Source organism: Lepeophtheirus salmonis, chromosome 14, assembly GCF_016086655.4.
Source record: "Lepeophtheirus salmonis chromosome 14, UVic_Lsal_1.4, whole genome shotgun sequence".
Taxonomy (NCBI): domain Eukaryota; kingdom Metazoa; phylum Arthropoda; class Copepoda; order Siphonostomatoida; family Caligidae; genus Lepeophtheirus; species Lepeophtheirus salmonis.
Window position 1 is genome coordinate 43,316,718 of NC_052144.2, and position 24,008 is coordinate 43,340,725.

General features: G+C 32.1%; 3 protein-coding genes across 4 annotated transcripts in view; 2 read left to right on the forward strand and 1 right to left on the reverse strand.

The window, feature by feature from the left end:
* Window positions 1-16,489, reverse strand: part of LOC121129720 (heat shock 70 kDa protein 12A) — a 212,442-nt gene extending 195,953 nt beyond the window's left edge. Inside the window, exons 1-6 of the mRNA XM_040725439.2 lie at window positions 15,650-16,489; window positions 15,326-15,553; window positions 13,500-13,674; window positions 12,179-12,304; window positions 5,715-5,929; window positions 4,173-4,295 (exon numbers count right to left, since the gene is read on the reverse strand). Coding sequence (XP_040581373.2) covers window positions 4,173-4,295; window positions 5,715-5,929; window positions 12,179-12,304; window positions 13,500-13,674; window positions 15,326-15,553; window positions 15,650-16,315 — 1,533 coding nt within the window. The 5' untranslated portion in view covers window positions 16,316-16,489. The remainder of the gene's footprint in view (window positions 1-4,172; window positions 4,296-5,714; window positions 5,930-12,178; window positions 12,305-13,499; window positions 13,675-15,325; window positions 15,554-15,649) is intronic.
* LOC121129721 (uncharacterized) lies at window positions 13,599-16,498 on the forward strand. 2 transcript variants are annotated; one of them, XM_040725440.2, is made up of 4 exons: window positions 13,599-13,739; window positions 13,974-14,028; window positions 14,095-14,484; window positions 14,550-16,498. In XM_040725440.2, exons 2-4 carry the CDS (start codon window positions 14,022-14,024, stop codon window positions 15,311-15,313), a joined length of 1,161 nt encoding a protein of 386 aa, XP_040581374.1. In that variant the 5' UTR covers window positions 13,599-13,739; window positions 13,974-14,021; the 3' UTR covers window positions 15,314-16,498. The 2 variants fall into 2 exon arrangements, with proteins under 2 accessions (XP_040581374.1, XP_040581375.1); XM_040725441.2 differs by having other exon boundaries at window positions 13,609-13,739; window positions 13,955-14,028.
* A 3,794-nt stretch (window positions 16,499-20,292) lies between these two features.
* Window positions 20,293-20,787, forward strand: LOC121128876 (alpha-(1,3)-fucosyltransferase C-like). The gene has a single exon (XM_040724470.1). It carries the CDS (start codon window positions 20,293-20,295, stop codon window positions 20,785-20,787), a length of 495 nt encoding a protein of 164 aa, XP_040580404.1.
* Window positions 20,788-24,008: the final 3,221 nt, after the last annotated feature.

Sequence of the window (24,008 nt, forward strand, 5' to 3'; positions counted from 1 at the left end):
TGTTATTTTAATCTCCCGTTGTTTAAGATTTCTAAATTGACGTAGTTGGTCTAGATCGAGTAATTGGAACCGAGTCTGGGATCTTTTATTTTTTTTATGTTATAAAATTGTTATAATGGTTTTTACTTCATAAGTGTATGTAAAAGTTGATATAGAATAAAAATATCATTAATACCAACGGTTTCAAATGGTACCCATACGGCCTATTCGGAATTTGTATCTCTTTAAACATCAATTCCTTGATAAAGTGCAACAGAAAGAACAATGGAAAGCTAGGCCAGATGACGATAACCTTTTTTTATTCAAAACTGAGTATATTCAAAAGATCCAAGGTTAATATAAATACAAGGCTAGACCCTCGTGTAAAATTTTCAATTTGATGTATTATCCAACTGCTCGGCAACACAGACAGATTTTGCCAAACACACAATCAATCATGCTCTACGCCATCACAATTACTAGAATTTTCAATTTGATGTAGCGTAACGACTGCTAGGCAAGCCAGACAAAATTTTGACAAAACACGCAACCAAACATGTTCTATGACGTCAATATTAAAAAGCGTGGGAGATGTCAAACATCAATTGTACACGTGTTATATATATACATATATTGTATTTCTATTAACCTCAAAAGCCATAATTTGACTGCAAAATCAATTTTACCAACTCTGGTGCCGTTTATGCAAGATTGATATTTTTCTCTATGATACAAAATGGTTACTTCAAAGGAAAATTGAGACAGTGATTGAGGCCCATGGAGGTTGTATTGAAAATGGAGATGCTATTATCATATAAGCTATTAAATAAAGCCAAAGAGTTCGTCTCATTACATTTTTTCAGGATAAGGATGAGGTCAAAGTGTGTTTCAACTGTAGTGCACGAGCCCATACTATCAGTTGATATATCTTTATCAAAATTTAAGTATAAAAAGGATATTTGCTTAAGTGCTGCCTTATCATTTTATCGGCGGCAGAACCTGGTTGTTCCCTAGAGTTATAGGCGTCGAGGATCAGACCTATTTGACTTTAGAAATATAAAAGAGAACTTGGAAATAAATCTTCAGTTAGTATTTATTTTTTTAATGTAACAGGAATGCCCAGGAAGCACTTTTGTATAGACCAAAGTACTTTCTTGAGTTTAGGAATGACAAACAGACACACTTTGCTTTATTGATACAAATATATTCACTCAATAATACTGATGAGAGATCTTTATTATAAATCTAACTATATCTAAATCTATTATAAAGTTAATAACTCAACACCTGGAAAAGTCTAGTGGTTAATTCATCAAAAAATATTATTTATTCTATATTTTTAATCTTACTCACATTCTATACTTTTGACTGTCATAACTGTCCCCAATTACGAGAACCGTTGCAACATTTGACAGGTTCTAGTCAAATCCAATTTGTAAAAAAAAAAACTGCTGTCCAGTAAAAATTGATTAACAGAATATAACTGTACCCCGTCTTCTCTATTAAAGAACAGTGATATTATTTTCTATCAACATGTAATGTTAATAAAAAAGGTCGATTTTTTATTATTATTTATTTTTAAATGTTCGTGTTGTTTTTTTTTAAGTTTTTTTGTTTTGTTGTATTGTCTATATATGTATGTCGAGAAAAAAAAATGAAATTACTCTTGGAAGGAACCAATCATTCAATTCCATATAAAGGTACATAATAATGTCATAAAAAATTTACATTTAAAGTTCATTTGTTTTTCATTTTAGGTACATTATTATTTTTTTTGTCAAAGGTTGACGTTTAAAAATAAATATGAAGGAACAAAAAAAATATCATGACAGATTATAAATGAGGGGGTGGGTGAAGAGAGAAATTAAAAGGTCATGTGGTATATTTGGTAGGCACGTTTCCATATATTCATTTAATCACTCTCTCTCTCCCCCTATTTTCTTTCTAAAAGTTCAATTAGTTGAGTCATTCTATGCTCATTAATTGTAAGTGGATATAACATGTAGGTAGGCTAGGTCACTATCAAAGTCATACTTTGATCTAAGGGTGTCAGAACAAATTCATTAGTTGCTTAGTTATAGAAATCGGTTCAGATAATACATTCACCCGACACGTCGTTACCTTATTGAACATTATCATGCAATTTTTCCTCCGAGAAAAAAAAAACAGAAAAAAGTGCCCAAAATTATTTCCAATTATTCACAGTTAATTATAATTCAACCAATCAACGTTCAGAACGCTGATTAGGAGAAAAGAAGGAGAAACACATCCGTATCTGACTACACAATACAATTCAAACTTTTCGTTCTAGTCCTGAACATCAATGTAAAAAAAACGACGTATTCCCGGGGGAAAAATCCGGATATCCTGGATCCATATTTATTGACAGACATGCCCTTTTATACCCAGGTGTTTATCGTATCATATATAGTGATGCAAATGGTGTGTATTTTTTAGCTGGCCCGCTTTTTTGGAAAAAGTCAAATAGTTTTTTTACTCCAGGAATTTTCTTTTCCTCAGCAGGTGTCATTATTATTTAACTCCTGAGTAGTGAACTTATCTTCCTACTGTATTCCATTACATTAAAAACTTTATTTTACATGCCTAAAATATACACCATTTTCATCAATAATTATACATCACAATTCATGGGGATTTCGAGTCTTCCCCTATTTTTATGAGTACTTATGAGTTATATACTGACTGAATAAACCAAATAACTCATAGCAAAGCTATAAACCAAGTGGCGAAACGAAGAACAAGTGATCAATATTTTTCCAAAGTAGTTTGTCTGCTGGGGACGTTCAGTATAGTTGAATATTATTTTATAACTAACCAAATAGATAATGCATATGACTTTATCCTTGAATTACCAAGGTAAACCCATTGTGTCAAATAGCAAATTGAATACGTCACGAGGAAAAATGATAGAGTATTGTCAGCTGACTTATGATAAAACGCGACATTTTGCAGGGGAGGAGACATATTTAATGACTTAAATATGGAATAAAATCAAGTATACAGGCGCATATCACTTTTTGGCTTTATAGCTTTGACTCATTCATTCTCGAAAACTCATCAATCAATGCTAAAAATTATGTCACATAGACTCATTAATTGTTTGATTCCGCGCACTTATTCATTAGCTACTTAGATACATTATTGCTAAGTATGTGAATATTGGCTAAATTGAGGTGAGCGTAAGTTTTAAAAAAATATATACGTTGATTAGAGCAAAGTATGAATTATTCCTCACTATTCTGACAACTTTAACGTATCGGCGAGTGGTAGTTTATATAATTAGCAGATTTGGCGTCTCTCAAAGTTACCCTACTTTTATAACATTCTCTGAGTCGGGGTTTTTACGCTCCCCTTAATTTAACTAATGTTCATATTTCCAACTATTGCATTATTCAGTACTTCTTAAGGTTCTTTGTGACTAAGACAACAAATTACTAGTAAGTGTTCCGTTCAAATTGTTTTTTAGCAATTAACCGTTTTAGCGTTCAATTCATAAAGTAGAAAAAATAGATTGGAGCTAAAAGCTATACCTATATAAGACTGAATTGGTTGGTTAGTTGATGTATAACCTGTTATAAAAGCTTAGTTTAATCAAATTATACAGCTGATTAAGTCTTTATTTCAGGAAATGTTACGGTTAGGAGCGAATTCGGAATTATGCAAAAAAATCTAATTTGCTAGTATTTTATACAGGGAATTAATAGATTAGTTTTGATTCATCAGGTTCAAATAGAGTGTTAGGAACTAGGAAGCATAATTCCAATTGTCAGATTGATTGATAATAAAATGTTTAACATAAGCTAATTTCAAATGTTACGATTTATACGCATTTGTTCCGACCCAAACTCCAGCCCAAAAAAAAAAAATTAGTGAGTGTGAAACACTGATTGTTCAATGGGTTTCAATTTTAAGAAGAAATGCCGGCAGAATTAGTGGAACAGAATGTTAAAAATCCCATTATTAGCGTTCCGTTCACAAACCTGCTCGCAAGTATTAAAATACATGAGTAAATACCCATTTCCACTCAGATCGGTGAAAATACCCCAATCCTGTCTCTACTTGGTTTTATAAAAATAACATGGTATATGAATGATATCGTAAAAGGGCAATTTTGTTCCGGCCCCATTCATTTTGATTCATATACAATATGTAAAAGACAAAAGAAGTCCTACCTCAATAATTTTCTCGAGAGAATGTTGAAAAAAACTCTTGAAGATGGAAGGCTGTAGCCGGAGTAAGCCCTGAGAATTCCATGATACATTGGTATCTCCATGGTTTTGTATAATTGATTCTGGCTAATAACGGAAATTAAATTAAGATGAGGGTTCATTCTACATTCAATCATAGAGGATATTATAATCATAAAGGAATAGGGAGGAGGGGAGTTATTTTATACATGAGGAAATATTTAATATATAGATCATCAAGTAATAAAGGGGATGGCCAAATTATGGATAATTATATAATATAAATGTATAAATAGCTACATAGAAAATGAAATTATGAAGAAAAAAACTGAAAAAAATACCATTCATTTATTAGAAGGTCATTAAATTAAAGAATGAAGGGTTTCGTGTTGTTAAGAGCCTTAATGACTGCTTGAGAATGACTTTTAGCTTTTAGAATGCGTTCCTTCATCATCTTTCAAAAGTAAGTAAATTAAAGCAAGAAATACTTACTCTACACATGGAACGCACACTCATTTTATCTTTACTTTTTTGATCAACTAAGGGCTATTTTGTATTGTACATATCATAGTTTTGAAATGAAAGAGTAAACAATTAAATTCTCCATTTCATTTCAAAACTACTGGGTGGCTCATATTTATTGCCGTTTATTTGGTTTTAATTAAATACTTATTTAAGAAAATTACAACGAGTCATTGGTTCCACTGAGGTACGGAAGGGGTGGACTGGAGGGACTGTAGCCCTCCCGCCAAATTAGGGAATTCTTGCTTTCTACTAGAAAAATTTAATATTTGAATTTTTTTTCCGCACAATTTAATCTTATATGAATATCTACGAATTTTTGAAATTATTTTCCAAAAAATTTAATACTTAAAATGTATTTTTTTGTAAACAGCTGATAATTTTCTAGAATAACTGGAGATTTAAAATTTAATTTTTGTAAACTTAGCCACCTCAAAGTATAATCTTGCCCCTGTAAACATAACAATGACAACAGATGGTTGATTGGATCGTAGCGTAACGATCAAAGAGGAAGATTACTCGCATCAGAAAAGTAAATAGACCGTCCCACGGATCAAAGAACGCATGAAAAGTTTTTCATCCGTTCGTGAGGGACTGGTCATCTCGTACGAATGAATGTCCACGGCCCTTTAAAGAACAACTGTCGACAGATTCCATAAATAAGCGTTTAATTAAAACTTAAAAAAAGTGACTATAAATATGGGCTACTTTGTATTTCTTCTACCAATAAAAAATAGCCTTTAGTTGGTTGGTTAAAAAAGTGGAAGGGGGGATCACATTTCATATATATAGTGCCCCTTGATTAAACTAACGAACATCATTTTCCTTATCCCCTTTATTTTGCAAATTGCGAAAAGTTATCAGAGGGAGGAGGAGTTTCTACATATTGCAAGCTTAATTATATCCTCAAGGGTTCAAAGAACTTATGCAAAAAAAAAAAAACGTCTTTTATGGGCTAACAACATATTTTATGTTAGGTTGTACAGCCATAATTGCTCAACTTACAGTATTTTTTGTTTTATGGTTCTTAAAAAATTCAATAAAAGAATATGGTAATGAAATATTGATGGCTGATGGACGATCCGAGGAGTAACTTCTTTTTCGAGACTCGAAAGCAATCATAAGATCAATAAACCCGGATGGTCTTGACAGTTTAAAGTTTTTCATGAATTCCCGACCAAATATTTGATCCAAAAGCCTTTCAAATGCTTCATCAACAGCTGGAAAAAGATGAAAAATAATTTGGTTATATTAATTAATTATGGTATAATTTGAATGTTGACACAAACATGATTGGATAAAAAAATTTAAAAAATCATGGTGGTGTAGATTTAAGTTTTCTGAGGTCAGTATGGCCTTCTGCCTTCTTCTTTCACCTAATAAGCATGCAATGACTTTGTGAATAAATATACATGTTATTACTAAAAGTTTAAAAATATGTTCATGATTTCGACACATGTACTTTGTAATTATTAAAAAGTAGTCGTCCTTTGCTTAACTTATTCTTAATTAAAAATATTCTAAGGTTCAATTATTATGTTTGTAGAGCAAAATGAATTAGTGTTGTGTCGACTCGGTTGGACCGACTCAAATTCTGAGTTGACTTTCAAATTGTAAAAACCCCAGAGTGGACTCAATACTTCTTTTTCAAGTCGGTTGGATTTTCAATCACTCAATCTCAATGATAATATTTATTAGAATTGAGTCGACTTTTTCAATTGTACTACAGTATCACGGCTTTACTTTGTTAACACAAAAAGGGTATTTTGTTGTCAACAGTGCCGTATGTCAGGAAGATTTTTCGGTCCGCTTTACAAGGGTGAACGGTTGATTTTCAGTGGTGAACGTGGGATATTTAAACAGGGCAAATGCTACAGCATAGATTAAATCTTGCAAGAATATCGTCCAATGGACTGTCTGACCATTATTTTCTTCAGGCAATCATTGGGAAAAATAAAATGAAAAGGAAAAACTCTAGACGGAAAGTCAATGCCGACCTATTCATAAAGGAAGGAGTATAATTGAGTATAAAATGCACGGTGCAAGAATGAGAGAAAATTTTTGAACTATACAATTAAGTCAAACAATTTAAACCTCCTTAAATATTTTTAAAATAATAACGGATGAAGATAATGAACGAGATTATGATATACCATGAAACGGTTACATCGACAGAAAATAAATTATGTTCACAAGTCTTGATTATACTATTATGGGTTGGTCATAAGTTACATATATATAATAGATTTTAATAATTAATTATGACTTAATTCATCTATATTTACATACCTATATGATTGGTGGACGGTTGAGTAAGGTTGTTTTGTTTTTGGTCCGCTGAAGTTGACAAAGCGCAATACTGACGTACGGCCCTGGTTGTCAGTAGTTGAACGTTTTAATCAAAATTGTCAAAAAAGACCAAAGGGCAATATTTTGTTTAATATATAAAATCTAGGTGAAATTAAATTTCATATTTCAAACTAAAGTTTTTAACTATAGCATACATACTTGCATAACTAAACTCAAGTAGGAGTTTGATATCAAAGTCTATGATGGATCAGAAAATAATTTGATAAAATTTAAAAACTTTGATAGGGTGGTAAGAAATTCAGTCAATTTTTATTTGTATTAAAAATAACTATTATTTTCTTGCACATCATACCAACATGGCCCCCGAAATATTATACTCTTCAAATTTAAAAAGCAATCCTGAATATTTATAATAGCATCAACTTGTGCTTCCCTCGATCTAAAAGGATACTCATTTATTTCATTATCTGAGTATTCGGTGAGTTGAAACAATTTGACTGAATTGAGTGAAACATCTGTGATTTTGCAAAATATCTTACTAATTGTCATGAAAAAGTTTTTAAAAGATAACATTGTTTCAACTTAAAAAACATCTAGTTAGCTTTAAGCGCTAGATATGGATTATCCCCTTTAAAATATAGGGTGCCCGAAGTATAGGGGCCATCTTGATAGGATAGTTATGCGAACTGCCCCTATTAGTAATACTTCAAAATATTATAAGGACTCTTACCTTTTGCATCATGGGTAAACAATTAGTATTAATAAGAACTTTCCCGATTAAAAATATCTATCCCCCTCCTAAGCCTAGGTAGAAAACTAAGCTATAAGGCAGGGATAAACACGATATATGGTACTTTTTAAAATCTGGTTCCCAAAGAAATAAAACATTTTAAAAAGAATTTTAAAATAATATATTTAGCTTATGCTGAGTATAACTTAGTAAGCAACTAGCCTAAAAATATTTAAGGAATAATAGGCCCCTCTATTATAATAAATTACTATTGACCTAGTTTATTTATTAAGCTTCTCTTTCTATTTGGGGAGTTATCCTAAAAATTAGAACTTGTTTACACTAGTAAATATACTTTTATTATTTCCTTACTTTAATAAGTTTTATTAGTTTTAAATAAAATATAAGCTAAATAACTTGAGATTCTCCAAACTGTTTAACAAAGACATAGTAAGATTATAACTTATGTATCTGCCCAATGAATAATTTTTTATGGCTTTAAAGTAGCGCAATAATTAGTTTATTAATTGTAAACCTGTATGAAGCTAGCATTGGTTAATCATGTTTATTCTTGTCTCTTGAACCTTAGCTATTAGTACAAACGCTGATATGCCCCCCGAAGACGATAAGACCCTAAGACCTTCACCTTGTTTGGCTGGGATAGCCTACTTAATATAATAAAGAAACCTTAATTATTATGAACCAATTATTTTGCTACACATAGGTACCTTAGGGATAACAGCGCGTAATACCTTTAGAGCTCTTATTTAAAGGATATTCGTGACCTCGATGTTGAATTAAGTAATATAGTGCTGCAGAAGGTGCTATTTTAAGTCTGTTCGACTTTTCGTACTTACATGATTTGAGTTAAGATCGACGTAAGTCAGATTGGTTTCTATCTCAGGGCTTTTACTTACTTATTAGTACGAAAGGAAAATAACTAATTTTAGTTATTTTTTTAAATTAATTATTTATGGTAAAGCTAATCGGGGGCAGGAGTTGTAAGAATGATTGTAAGGAGGACACGTATGCTTAAACTCGATGGACCTCCCTCTATCAAATACCGACAATACCGGCCGTAACCTAATCATAGATTCTCAAATTATTCCTACAAATACTACTACAGAGAATAAAGTTAAATAGGAACCAAAACTAGCTACCTGATTCCACAAATAATAGAAGTCTGGGTAATCCCTGTACCGCCGAGGTATCCCTGCTAGTCCAAGGAAATGTATAGGGAAAAAGGTTAAATTTACACCAATAAATATTAGAATAAACTGCGCTTTTCTTATCGTTAAATTCATTCTTAAACCCGTCAAAAGGGGGTATCAGTGAGTGAACCCCGCTATTAGGGCGAAAACTGCTCCTATCCTAAGCACATAGTGGAAGTGGGCGACTACATAATAGGTGTCATGTAGAGTCATATCTAAAGCGGAGTTAGCTAACACAATACCTGTTAATCCCCCCACCGTGAAGAGGAACAGAAACCCTACTACTCAATAAATTGAGGGAGTATAAATAATTTTACTCCCATATAAAGTCCCTAATCAACTAAATACTTTAATTCCCGTGGGGATGGCGATTACCATAGTAGCCGCCGTGAAGTACGCTCGGGTATCAGAGTCTAATCCAACTGTAAACATGTGATGAGCTCAAACAATAAACCCTAATACCCCAATCGCTACTATTGCATAGATTATACCAAGTGAACCGAAAGCCTCATCTTTACAAGTTTCTTGAGTAATAATCTGAGAGATTAGCCCAAACCCTGGAAGGATTAAAATATAAACTTCAGGGTGTCCAAAAAATCAGAATAAATGCTGGTATAAAATAGGATCTCCCCCACCTCTAGGATCAAAAAAAGTTGTATTTAGGTTTCGGTCAGTAAGGAGTATGGTAATTGCTCCTGCTAATACAGGTAAAGACAAGAGTAAAAGCACAGCAGTGATTAAAACAGATCAAGGGAATATCGGCATTTGCCCTACTAAAAGCCCTAAACACCGTAAATTTGTAATAGTTCTAATAAAGTTTACCGCTCCTAATAAAGAGGACACTCCAGCTAAATGAAGTGAGAAAATCGCAAAGTCTACTGAAGCTCCAGAATGAAAAACTCCTGAAGATAGAGGAGGGTATACCGTTCACCCTGTTCCTGCTCCACTTTCGACTAATGCTCTTATAAGTAGTAAACTCAAAGAAGGTATTAAAAACCAGAATCTCATATTGTTTAGGCGAGGGAAAGCTATGTCAGGTGCAACTAGTATTAAAGGAACTAACCAGTTCCCAAAACCTCCAATTAATACCGGTATTACTATGAAGAAAATTATAATGAAGGCATGAGCAGTTACAATAACATTGTAAACCTGAGAATCCCCTAAGTATGCTCCCGGCTGGGACAACTCAAGACGGATAATAATTCTTATTGCCAAACCCACTAATCCTGACCAAAATCCACTTAGTAAATATAAAGTTCCAATATCTTTATGGTTACAAGATCATAATCACTTTTTTATAGTTGACAATTAGATTCTTATTATTATTAAAATCATTCCTCCTCCCCCAAGTAGGATTCTTGGTAAAAGAGACTTTCAACATAATCTTATTAATCAATCATATCGGTGCCGAGGGTAAGTTACCCGTCTTCACACTCAGAAAAACCCTCCCAACCTTCTAATTAAGTAAAACAAAAAGCCACTTCTTTTAAATAAGAATAATCTAAATAAACTTCTTAACAATAAAATCGAAGCGTACTCTGCTATAAAAATTAAAGCAAACCCCCTGCCCCCATACTCTGTATTAAACCCGGATACTAACTCTCTTTCCCCTTCAGAGAAATCGAAGGGAGTTCGGTTGGTCTCCGCTAGACCCGTCAGAAATCACAGGTATACTAATAAAGGGCTTAATATGTAGATATAAAAGTACTCCCTAAATAGTATACTTCCCACTAAAGTTAAGCTTCCTCTTAACCTTATTAAAGAAAATAATAAGATGGTGAAAACCACTTCATAAGAGATTACTTGAGCAACTCCTCGTACACCCCCGATATGCGAATATACACAATTTGATCTCCATCCTCTAAGAAATAGAGGATAGACTCTTACCCTCATCCCCGCTAACAGTCCTAATCAAGAAATTCTTCAAGGCCCAAATCTTATCTCTAAGGGGTATACGTTTCAGATTAGTAACGCCACCCTTAGACCGACTACAGGAGAAATTCAATAGACTCTGTAATTTACAAATCTAAACCTACCCATCTGTGATTTTGCAAAATATCTTACTAATTGTCATGAAAAAGTTTTTAAAAGGTAACATTGTTTCAACTTAAAAAACATCTAGTTAGTAAAATATAAAAACATGTCCCCGGGTGCACTCTATATAGTGGTCCCTGATTCATATACGATTGAATTTGTAAAGACATGTCATCTTATCATGGACAATCGTCTAAATATAGGCATACTAATCCAAAATGACAATTGAGACCCTTCAGAAATTTCCTTCTTTGCACCTCGAGAGTGCAGATAAGAGAACTCAAATGACGATTAAGTGACAAATATTTCACCTGATATAGAAAAAATATCACAAAATAAGCAGTAAAAAGTGTCTCATTTAAATAATTATTTGTATTTCTCCTACTTTTATAGATAATTTCTTTTAAATTGTGTTTATATTTCACTTCTTTATTATCATTCCTGTCGTAAAAAATAAGGGTATTGTTTAAATAAAATTGTATTGAGTCCTTGTTTTCTCTAAACACCCAGATAATCAATTATATATTGAATAACATGACTCTGCAGTGAATGATGTTTGGCCCTTTGGCATGAAACTACATAGCTATTTGGCCCCTACTCTCCAAAAGGTTGACGACCCCTTTTCTAAATTATTAAAGCAAATCTTGCATGTTTGTCAACACCTAATAACTCCGGGAAAAGACGGGTACTACCAATAGCAAGAAATAAATTTATCTTAAGTTTCATGTTAATGTGTAAAATGTTTTTGTTTTTTTTAACCTAGAGACCGTCATTTTAAATACAACTACATAATATTATAAACAAAACGATTATCTTCTTAGAATATTTTTGTTAAAGTCTTTATGATTTGTTTTTTACATATTAATATTTTGTTCTTGGTCATTTGGTTGACAGAATATGTTTAATATTCAACTGGGTTCTTTGTTCATTAAAACAATATTGATTATTTATTTATATATGTATGTATAACTGAGAGGAATATCAATTAGTTTACTATTTTAAATGTTCCATATCATTAAACATTATATTTGCAAAATAAAATCTCTATATTTTTGGAATATATTTGAGCAAAATTAAAGGGGGAAATCCGAAAAAATGGAGATGTTGCGTGACTTTTTCAAATTGTTCCGAAATTTTTTAATTAGTTTTACAATTATTATATTATTTAAATAAACTGTACATACTTATTGATCCATAAGGTCCACCACTGGCTTTAAAGAGCTCTTTTAAACGGCCTTCTTTGTTTGTAATCTCATGGACTGTTATATCTACAGTACCCCCTCCACAGTCCACAACCATGTATCGACCACCTAATGTTGAAGCAAAAAATATTTTTTTAAGTATTTAGTTATATTAAATTATTATGTGATAACAGGGCATTAATCACCAAAGGGAGGGGAGCCTAGGTTCTTAATCATTTTTTCTCCCAGTGGTAGCATTCAATCTATTAATAGAGAGTCATCCATAGGCCCCCAATAACAAAAACCGTGATACTATTTTATTGTATAATTATGTTAAATAATCCATATGAACAACAAAATTCTGTCGGAAATATACAATGATAATATAAACATAATGTTCTAGCAATCAACATGTACCTTGATAGATTTTAGAATATATATTTTATCATTATTTTATTTTTAATTTTTGTTTCTTCAAAATTATATTTATTGCATTTTATAAATTTTAGGTTGTAGCAGTGAAAAAGTAATAATATTTCATTTAAATTGAATCGCAAATTCAATTATTAAGATTTGTAACTTTCACCGACAACAAAAAAAGTGACATATTGGTGGTAAAAAAGATAATTACCCGAACATGTTAATATCTCCTTAAGCTAGCAGGCGCGTTTTGCAAAACTATTTAGTTTGAAAGCTTACGACAAACTAGTTTAGTAAGATGTGACCCGTAAATCTTTTTATTTGGAAACATATTTAAAAGTGTTTGCAACCTCTCTAAATATTAGTATTACTTATTTTGAAAACATATCTCTAGTATTATGACAATAATTGAAATTTCAATTCAAAATGGCTCCTTAGAACTAACTATAAAATACATTTTATAGTTAGTATGAATGAAAAACAATAGTATCAAGCGAATTGCATTTGTAGGAATACGCTTAATTACTTTAGAGCATAATTGTTCTTTTTGATGTAAGGACTATTCTTGAAAAAAGGAACTAAATCCCTAATTACGTAATCCAAATTGGACTTGTCTGTTAGGTATGATTGAAGGAACATAAACGGGATTTGTGAGCAGAGTATAAACATATTTACCATACATATAATCAGGTTATTTGGCAATTCTACTGTTTAAAGGCATAGAAATTTATTAAGTTATAGGAGGTTGAGTGGTTTATTTATCACAATTCCGTATATGAAGTTACGTAACCAAAATATATATTCCTTTTGAGTTTTAAGTGAGAGAAAAGTATTTTTAACAAAAATGACGTCATAGTGCTCCTAAAATTTGCTGCAGTGTTAAAATATATTTTATTTGTTTTACCGGTGGACGTATCTTCGAGAACAAAGTCTGAGGAAAGAGATGAAGATTCAGGGTCTTTTGCATTGATTTCAGGCATTAGTTGGTTCATTCGTAGTTTTCGGCAATGTATAGAGGCGGCTTCTGGCTCCAAAGCAATAAATACACCCTCCGGATTTTCTGGGGACGCAATTCCAGCCTAGAAAAAATAATCTATGATGTTACATTTATTAAAAGAGGAGGAGACTTCTATGTCTAATCAAAGTATATTTTTCTATAGCTATTGTATTTTAGTTCATGCGGATTAAGCGTGGAACATATCATGTCTTGATAATTAATTATTATTCATCGGAGTGAATTTGGATCTGTCAGTTCAAATGACTCTTATTAAATGCACTTTTTGTTATCAAGATTAATATTGATTTAAAAATTTGTCATTTTTAATTGCAAATAATCCTTAAATCATTAATTAAGAGTAGATTTTTTAAACTATCTAAGGAGTTAGCAAGAATCAATGAATGCAACGGAAGCAGAATAAATACTGATATGTATAGTAAGTTTCAATAATAATTTTGTACAAATATAGTTCCACAGTGATGAACAATAATGTTTTTCCCAGTGCAAGACTTTTTCATTACTGAGAATCATTTGGTTCTACGAAGAATATTTCTTAGCCTGGATGCTTATTCCCTCCGTGCCAGTAAACTCGTTCATTCATCATGGTATTTATTTATTCGTGACTACATTTATAAAAGTCCTTCCTGCCGAAAGGAACTCTCTTTGATTCTCGAATATCAATGGATTAAAGCCAAACCAGAATTATCTTCCTTTACCTCTCCTAAGCCTATTTTTCATCTAGATGCAGATACTTCAAATGTAATTTGTGGTATGGATTCTGGACAAATCGAAATACGAAATGCACATAGTCTCATGCTTGAAAAAACACTTGGTTCTCGGAATCATAATTGTTATACAAGAGTATCCATGAATTCACAATACGTGGCATCTGGTAAGAATACACATTTTAATTATTTTTTTATTGAGATAAAATAATTTTTCCCCATATATTATAAGGTTTTTTTAACTGTACGCTAAGTCTCTGGAAAAGGAACGATGACTATAAACTTGCTGATGAGATTCAAATGCGACATAGTATATTTGGAATCAAAATCACAGAAGGATGCAACATCGTTATCTCCATGGTTGATGGAAACGTGGAAACATATACCGTTTCGGAAGAATCTAAATTAATTCAAAAGTGGATTTTTAATAGTTCGTCTCCTAGACTTTTAAATAATTTTGACTGTGATGATGAAAGAGTATTTTGCGGGACAAGCAATGGAATTGTGAATGTATGGGATTTATCGAATGGAAACAATGTCTTTTCAAAGTCCATTAGTGATAAGATTCTTCAAACGTTTGTGGCTGGAAAGCGAGGTATAGCCCTACTTAAAGGAGGAATGAGCGCATCAAGAGTACAAGTATGGAATTTGGAGAATGGAGAAATTTTAAAAGATTTTAGTACTGAAAGAATAAGATCCTGTTCTCTCTATGCAAATCGGTTTGTGATTTTGACGCCTGAACGATTTTCAGTTTTAAATGTAAATGATTTGTCGCGTGGCTTTCAAGAGAATCCTTGTTATCCTTATCAACTGAGAAAAAACTCATGGACTTGTTGCAAAGTACTTAAAGATAGACTCATTATTTTTGGGAGTGATACCCATATATGCATACTTAACTTTTGGAAAGGGAGTGAAGTTTACTCAAGTGAGTCCTCCAAGGAGGGTGGACATGATAATTCACCATTAAAATTTGTAAAAAAGTTATACATTTGTTAAAAGATATTCTACCTCATAAGCGGCTTCTCGCATGAAACCCTTAGCTCTCTGTCTCCATATCGCTGGTACTGTGATGACCCATCTTATATCCTCCTTGGGAGAAATATCTCCTCGACCAGTTGCATCAGTTAATTCTCTAAGTGCATGATCACGGAAGTATTTTAATGTCATTGCAAATATGTTGAGGGCCATTAATGAACATCCATTTGTTGCTTTAACTAAAGTGAACCGTCCTATTTCCTATATATATATATATAAAATAGAGAGATAACATATATGTTAATATATTTATGTAATAGTCAAGAGAACTAATGATTATAATCTCATTCAACCAACCTTATTGTGATGAAGAAGCATTTTAAATTTGTCAAAAAAGAACCATCTCTTTGCTTCCAGAGGCTCCAAGTCATGATAAAAGTCTCTGGCAGATGTTCCGAAAGAATGGAACTTTTTATCTGGTGTCAGTAATAGTATCGTTGGCGTTTTTTGATTGTTCATTCCTGGATCATCTCCTTCCCATTTTCTCATAATATGCACATTCTCTGGATCCCTAGTAAAACTATATGCATAACCACTATATGCCGTTCCAAAATCAATTGCTACGACAATGGAATGCGAATATTGCGGAGTTTCATTCTTTCTTATGAATGAAGAAGTATTTGCATGAAGTACGGATGGTCGTGGTATGAGAGGGGAAGAGGCGAGTATAGAGGATGCAAAAAGATTTTCATCCCGCTTCTTTCGATATGGTGGAGTACATAGCGCGGAGTAATTGAGTGAAATCGGATTTCTTCGCTCTTCAACTGATTTCACCAACTCTGTGGATTGTGGAATAACTTTGGTTTCGATTTTTTTCTCGTAAAAGGATGTTTCTTCTGTTTGAGTTGTGATAGAGTGTCTTATATGTTCACTTTTTCGTCCTATTCCTTCTCGGATATACCTACTTTTGACAATATCTGGGTAGTGTCTCTCTACTGTACTTCTTGATAATGTTATATCCATAATATGTTGTTTATTTTTCTACACTCGTATTCTACTAATGGTTGGATTAAATATTATTACATATAAAATGACACCAAAATGATTTTTTTTAATCTACACGCACTTATTTATGTTGTTGAACGCGTTGGTTCTACAAATTATTCCCTTGCGCGTAATTAATAAACTAACTAATGGGTTAAAAAATGATTATGTTATTTGTATGCATGTATATATATATATATTGGGGGAGTTATTTTATGGGGGGTTATAGAGTTCCTATTTCTTTATTCTTAAATAGGTACATAGTTTGTAGTTGAAATACCTAAGTATGTATGTAGGTTAATTAAATCTGTAATAGACTAAAAGAGAAATGATGCTTCACGTCAACATAATATCTCCTATCAAGAGTTGTTCATAACTTTTTTGAAAGAGTTGATAAGGGATCATCATTTTTTTAATATTTTTCATTTCACATAAAATATATACACATATGTACATATATGCAATAGTTTACTCCAAAAATGTATATTCATAATATCTATATAATAAATTCAAGCACTGTCTCCAAGTTACGCCCATATATTTATATATGTATGTTTTGTTCTGAATCACATGTATATCATTAGCATAATATTGTCTGTAAAACAATGAAGCTATGGTGGTTAAACGCGTAATTTGTTGAGAGACAATCCGTACAATTAATATTAATATTGCATTATTTATTATACAGTTAATGTGTACATAATATTTACATACAATGTAGTGCTGACCTGACACTACGTTACCTTTAATGTATCTCACAACCTTTACTCACAAAAGGACACAAAGTCAAGCTTATTTTTTTCAACAAGATAGTTGGGCAAATAACACTCGAGCTGTAATTTTTGATTATCAGGTCCAGTCGGGTTTCATATTTATTACTTTCTGGCTGAATGTTTTGGGAGAGGCATTTGATTGGTTTTTCCAGACGCTGTAAATTCCTCCTGTGATCTCATCTCCCATATACCCACAGTGGTCTTAGTTTGTCTTTCTCCAGTTTGCCTTATGACTGAGAGGACAAAATTAGTCCCGAAAAGTGCATATCAACAGTATACATATATGTGTGCAGTAAACCGGTTCAAATTTTAACTATTTTTCGAACCTTTTAATATTATACTTATAGACGTTCTCCAAAGTCTATAGAAACTAAATATACCAGTCATTTGGATTTTGGACCGTGGCTATACCTCCCGCACGGACCTTGAAAATGTATTGTTGATGGGTCTAAAAAAGGCCAAAAAAAACGTGATTGTATTCTTTTGAATATAGCTTCGCAATGGCCTATCGTATAGCATTGATATGGGTATCAAATCAAAGCCAATAAACTGTGCTTCAATTTGTATAGATATGTTATTAACCTTTTCTTTGTTTATTACTGGCTGACAACCAAACTACAGCCATGGTATCTGCAGTATTGAAAGCATGAGGTGCAGATCTTAACCATTTTAAATTATCAACATTAACAACTAGAAGAAATATGATAAATACTCGCTATAGCTTGTGCCAAATATACTAGAATAGCTTTAAGGAAACTCTACCAAAATATTGTAAATTACACTTGGATAGCAAACTTTTGAGGGGACGTTCTTTGTAAGAATTGCCCTGTTAATAGTTTGGCTGCTCCACAGTACGAGTAAGGGAAATTGCTCGATATTCCTTTCATAACATGTTCCACTGTACTTCAACAATGCAAGGCTAGATTGGACCTATTGGAAACATGGAACCTGAAAAATAACATTGTTGGTCCAGTATTTGATACAACAGCTAGCAATAGTGGCATCAAACACGGTGCAGCAAAATTGATTGAAGACAAACGTGAGCAAAAGATATTTTACTACGCTTACATACATATATATATCAGAGGTGATAATTAGAGGAACATGGGGCAATACAATGTTTGGTAAATTGAAAGAAGTTTGGTCCATGCTGGATAAGGACAATCCAAGAATTTTAGCCAATGTTGAAAAAGACTTGGACCTCATATGCAGAAAAAATCAATTAATGCCATAAACAATTTTCTAGAGAAAATATCTCCAAAGGAAGACTTCAGATAAGTAGCTGAGCTGTGCCTGACAATTCTTGGTAAGAAACCTAGTCGAGGTATTCATTGGACCAAGCCCAGTGCAATGCATCAAGCCCGTTGGATGGCAATGAATAAGCTATGAAAATCTTAATGTTTTCAAATGGACTAAAATACAAAAAGGACACAATCATAGAGAGAAAAAATACATTCCTGGCTTTATTTTATACAAAGCACTGGATAAAAGCAAAATCGCCGGCCGATGCTCCTATCCGCGATTTGCAATTGATTAAGAACATGCTTCACTATCAACATATCGATTATGAACTCTGAAGAAAATGAGAAATCCTGATTGGTATCTGACTCAGAAATAAGTACCATTCGCCTTATTCAGCTCACATGAGAGCATGACAAGGCCCATAAAACAAATGCTGGCAGTCAAGCAGTCAAAAACCGAAAAGCCAGAGTGTTATAGAAAAGGCAATCTACATTTCTCACAAACTTGGTAGGACCTGAGTCACCTTTACTTTTTGGCACCCTCTGACGGAAAAGTGACTGACTTATTACACTGGTTGATACCTAGTAGAATAATGAAAACTATAGAGCAGCATGTGAGTTTATGAAGTGAGTAAAAGTGAGCAATGATGTTGCTGACAGGGACGTAAAACTCATGACTGACTTTCCAACTAGGTTTACTACCGACCAAGAGCCGAGAAACTGTTTACTGAAAGTTGTGTAATACAACAGAAATAAATATATTAGTTTCAAGAAATCTAATTTAAACCCTTAAGAATCAATGTATTTCTAGTTCGTTATATTATATTGTTTATGGAACCATGAATTGAAATTGTTTATCTCTAATTAATTGTTTATTGAATCAACTTTATATTTTGCATGTTACATTTTTTAATTATTTATTATGGGTTTTTATTGTTTCTCAGACTACAATAAATGTCTAAGGTAAATAATATATTCACCATTGTGTGAGAATATAATATTGAATATACATATTATTGGCTAATATCTTGCGTAGGACACTAAATTAATTCGGACTGACCCTTTAAATACAAGAAGTATGTAGAAGAGTCAAACGTCATCCACAAATTCTATATTTTTTTAAATATTTCAAATTCACAAGTGTATTATTTGCACAAGGAAAATAAGTTAAAAAGGAATACTCTTTTTAAACTTATCCTTTATTAAATTGCATTTTTGCAATCTACGTGAGAAAAAAACAGTAAAAAACACTACTACTTTTTGATTTTCTAAAAAATGAAAAGTATCACCCAGCTTAGTATACATACTGATGACATTCTTTGTTGGACGATTAATAACTAACATATGTTCTGCAAATGGAACAAGGCATTGTTAAAAATTGTTTAGTCCTACGTTCAATAATTATAAGTGAAACAAAAGCTGTCTTCAACAGTAACGCTCTTTAACTGAAGTTTAAAATATCATGACCCGATCTTTTATTAAAGTAAATATTAAATCAAACAATATATTTTACATGAATAACAATTTGGTACTTAGTACGTTTTTGCTTACTTTTTGGCTACGGAAAGCGGTCGTTCAAGAAATGTGAATACAGGTATTTAAAATAGGTAAGTAGTTACAATATATATCTTATGAATGTATGTGTAATTTCTATGCATATTAAAAATTGTAAAAAAGAATCAGAACAATTATAATTAAATAGAAATATTCTTTTTTAGTATTCTTTTAGTAACTACTATCTCTCTGGGAACCACTCCAAACATATTCCATTTCATAAATATTTTGCAATATTAGTTAATGTTAAAGATAATTGTGGTCCAGAATCTGCTAAAGACGTACGACAAAATCGAGGTGGAATGAAAATCACTTTCATTTATTATCTAATAGAGAGTGTACATTATGATTGTTAATTTGATTTTAGTCTATATGACGGCGTATTCAAATGGACTTATATTTTGGATTTCTACGCACCCACAAATTGTCTATAGGGAAAAGGGACAATTATTTTGAACTTCCAACTGAACATATTTCTGCGGATAAATATGGAGCATCTGGTCTTACATACTGTCTTGAATCATCCAACCCTATGCGAATTGATTGTACCAAGCATTTTGCTCCATATTACAAATTTTACTTTGCCTCTGAAAATTCATTGTACAATGACTCTGTGACGGAATGGTATTTTCAAGCACTGGGTTTCTCTGTTGTGCTTGTGGTAAATCATAAGGCCAATTACACAGCAATCTTGCCTCCACATTCATTTATCAATGTAAGGGATTTCAAGAGTCCAAAGGCTTTAGCTGAATATCTCATGTATCCTGATATAAATGATACTGCCTACGTGGAATACTTCCAGTGGAAACTTGATGGTCACTTTAAAGTTAGCAATGATCCAACAGAAGCTCAAAATACTGTTTGTCATTTATATGATAAGTAAAATAATTTGGAGCAAAGCCCCCATACACATCAGCTGAAATGAATACCAGATTTAAAAGAAGGTTTACACTGTCCAACAGCAAAAATGGTACAAAAATAGTGTATGCTCAATTTAATAGAGTTTGATCCCCTGATTGCAAATATGGCTTTATTTTTTCTGTCAGAGCCTCGTGGCCTTCAGAAAAAGGCCATGCATTTTTTTTTCTTTTGCTATTTTTAAGGTTCAAACCTGGTTTAAGCCCTCAGTGTTGAATATAGGGATACATTATGTAAATATATTTTAAAGCCGAATGTTAAAACCATTTTTAAAATGTCTGCATCATACTTATAACTTGAGTTATCATTGTTTAAATTGGAAAATAGATGCTTTTTTTCAGAGGCTCATACCTTCAATACGAATAGATTTAAAAAGTTTAAAAGTATTTCAATGGAAAGCTGGAATTCTAAACATTCATTTAAAAAAGAGCCTCTCCAAAAACGCTCAATTTGTCGTTGTCAATTTGAGACAAGGCCACGACAATAATTCAAGGATAAAGCTCATTTTTGAATTGATTTCATAATAAAAGCCCATATACATCTGTATGCCCGAGCTAGAAGAAATAGAAACAAAGAGAGAGAAAAAGAAAAAGTAGGGGGTGAATTTAAAAATGTGAAATGTAATCCATACTTGGAGTGTATAATCCCGAATTCAGTATCTGTGTCCATCAATGGAGAAGAATGCATGTGCGGGAAGGAATCCCTGGCCACGAAATCCCTGTTAAAATAGCGCTGGCCAGTAAGATTTGCTCCAAGGACTCCCTTGAATGTCCATCCTTTGGAATCACTCACTCACTACGGGTATGCAACAAGTCATCGTTTGTCCATGGAGCTTGAAATAAGGATGCATGTGTGGTTTAACTCTTACTAGTGAATTTTAGAGTAAATGTAAAATGATAAATCTCTTTTCAGAGTTTTATCCTGGATCGGTGTTGATGGAGGTTCTGTTCTTATGTATTAAAAAAAAGTGATTTTTTTGGATAGTGTTATCAATGAGACGTAAACCTTAGTTTGATTATTTCTAGATCCCGGATTTACTTACTTTTATATTTTTGTATCCATAAGTTAAAATGTGTGTTGAATGCAAATACTGCCTGTCCCTGGGATATATGTAGACGACCTAAGATGCAAGTCACTTCTTTCTGCTGTAATGTTCCATAGTGGCAAGACTATCCTACAGACATAGGAAACAACAAAATTCTGTTAATCCTAGTTGATAAGCCTTCCTATAACTTTGAGGTATCCACAGATATTCCATTGATATCTGTCATATTTAATTTATTTTAGAAGTATTTCCATATGGCCATATGTCTGATAAATGGACAGAATGATCAATAGCAATTTATTTTATTATCATTATGCAAAAGGACAAAATATTTGATATTATAACATGTTTCAGAAGTATTTAAATATAAGGAGGCTTTTTTGAAATTAGTCTCATCTTAAGAACTCTACGTGCTAGAAGAAATATAAAGTCAGATTTAGAATTAGTATCTAAAATGCTGCATGATACATGGAAAATTATTTCTAATAAAAATTCTATGTTGACCTGTGTAATTAACAAAGAGAAGAAAGAGTACATCGACCATTTTCCTTTTCTAATCGCTACTTTTTTCTTTAAACGGATCCTTTCTGAAGGTAAAGCTTTGGTAGCGTGAAACAATTTGGTCTTAACATTTTGGGCATATCCAGGAGGGCTAGTACAGCCAGAAAACTTCATGCACATATGTAGATATTTTTTTAAATGCGCAATTTAATATTTTCGTCCCAAAAACGGAGGATATTGTATTTTTTCCTATAAATTGAAAATATGGTATTTTTTCTTATAAATAGAAAATATGGTGCTTTTTCCAAAAAATGGAAAATATATTGTTTTTGATCACCCCCCTCAAAAAAAATAAAAAAATACATTAAGTATTCTCTATAACGGAATCATATTTACACTCAAGAACTTTCCGGATTAGAGAATTACAGCTAGTGGGGATTCGAGGTTGCGAGACCAAATATATTTGGAAAATAAATGTACCGATTTTTTTACATTTTATTCTATTTGATAAATAATTACATAAATGAAAATAAATTATAGTATACATATAGGTGCCATAAATTGGCCAAGGTAAATTATTAATCATTTTCTACAATTAAGTTTACTATATGTACTTCAACTCGAACAAATACATACATAACTGCTCATTAGCGTGGCATGTACAGGATTTTACCATCGTATTTAATTCGAAGAAGACAATTTAACAAGGGCACATATTGCAACTCTTCTCCTTTGGAATTTGGAAAATAAACGTTTGGTTTCCAAATGGTTTTTACAATTGTTGGATTATAAAAATCCAGGCGCTTCTTCCATTGCATTATGATTCAAGCGGGGATCCTTCCGATGTTGAAAAAGATATAAATCCACTTGGTAGTCCTAAATTATTAAAGAGGATATAATATGTAATAATTTCAAATCCTTGTTTTAGTATGAATATACCCAGAGCAAATAAGGAATAAGTCATATACAATGGAACAAGCTTAACCCATTACAGGCGATAGGTTAATTAATTTACCACCTTATAGTATGAATTTTTCAACCTTCATGCAACATTTTGTTAATCCATTTTTGTTTATCTGTCTTTGTAAGTAATTTAATTAATATTATATAAAGAAGAAAATTTAAAAAAAATTACTGGAACCCTGCATTACTCAAGAGTAGCTCGAATCGAGGGTGCTGCTCCATTGAAAGTTATTACTTCGTGAAGTATAAGGCCTACATATAAATTTCAATTATAAATGCTTTTGTGATCCTTGATGTTACTCAAAATCAATTCTTAATCATTTCTATTGATTTTTTACATTTTTATTTCATTTTAAAATTAGGTGGTTAAAAAATTAAACTCTTTCTCTTTCTAGGCTAGGCATAATGATTCAAACAAATGTATTGTTTTCATAGGAAATATGAACAAAATATAAGGGATTAATAAAATTATGAGAGAGTTTCAAAAATATTTCCTTTTTTAAGAAAAAATAGTTGAATAGAGTTGAAAAAAAGTTTAGGAAGCTTACAATTTCCTTGTATAATTTTTTTACTATTTTATAATTTATCAGTCAAATTGACCTGGTTTCCATCTACTGTTGAAAGAAGCACTTAGTAAAAGTTCCCCTTAATATGTCAACCCCTCAATTAAGACGCTG

What these genes read in the sequence shown, in the direction of transcription:
- LOC121129721 (XM_040725440.2), top strand. An exon ending in TTCACAATACGTGGCATCTG is followed by an intron (nt 14,485 to 14,549) that starts GTAAGAATACAC and finishes ATATATTATAAG; the next exon opens with GTTTTTTTAACTGTACGCTA.
- LOC121128876 (XM_040724470.1), top strand. Translation starts at nt 20,293, where the DNA reads ATGGACTTATATTTTGGATTTCTACGCACCCACAAATTGTCTATAGGG.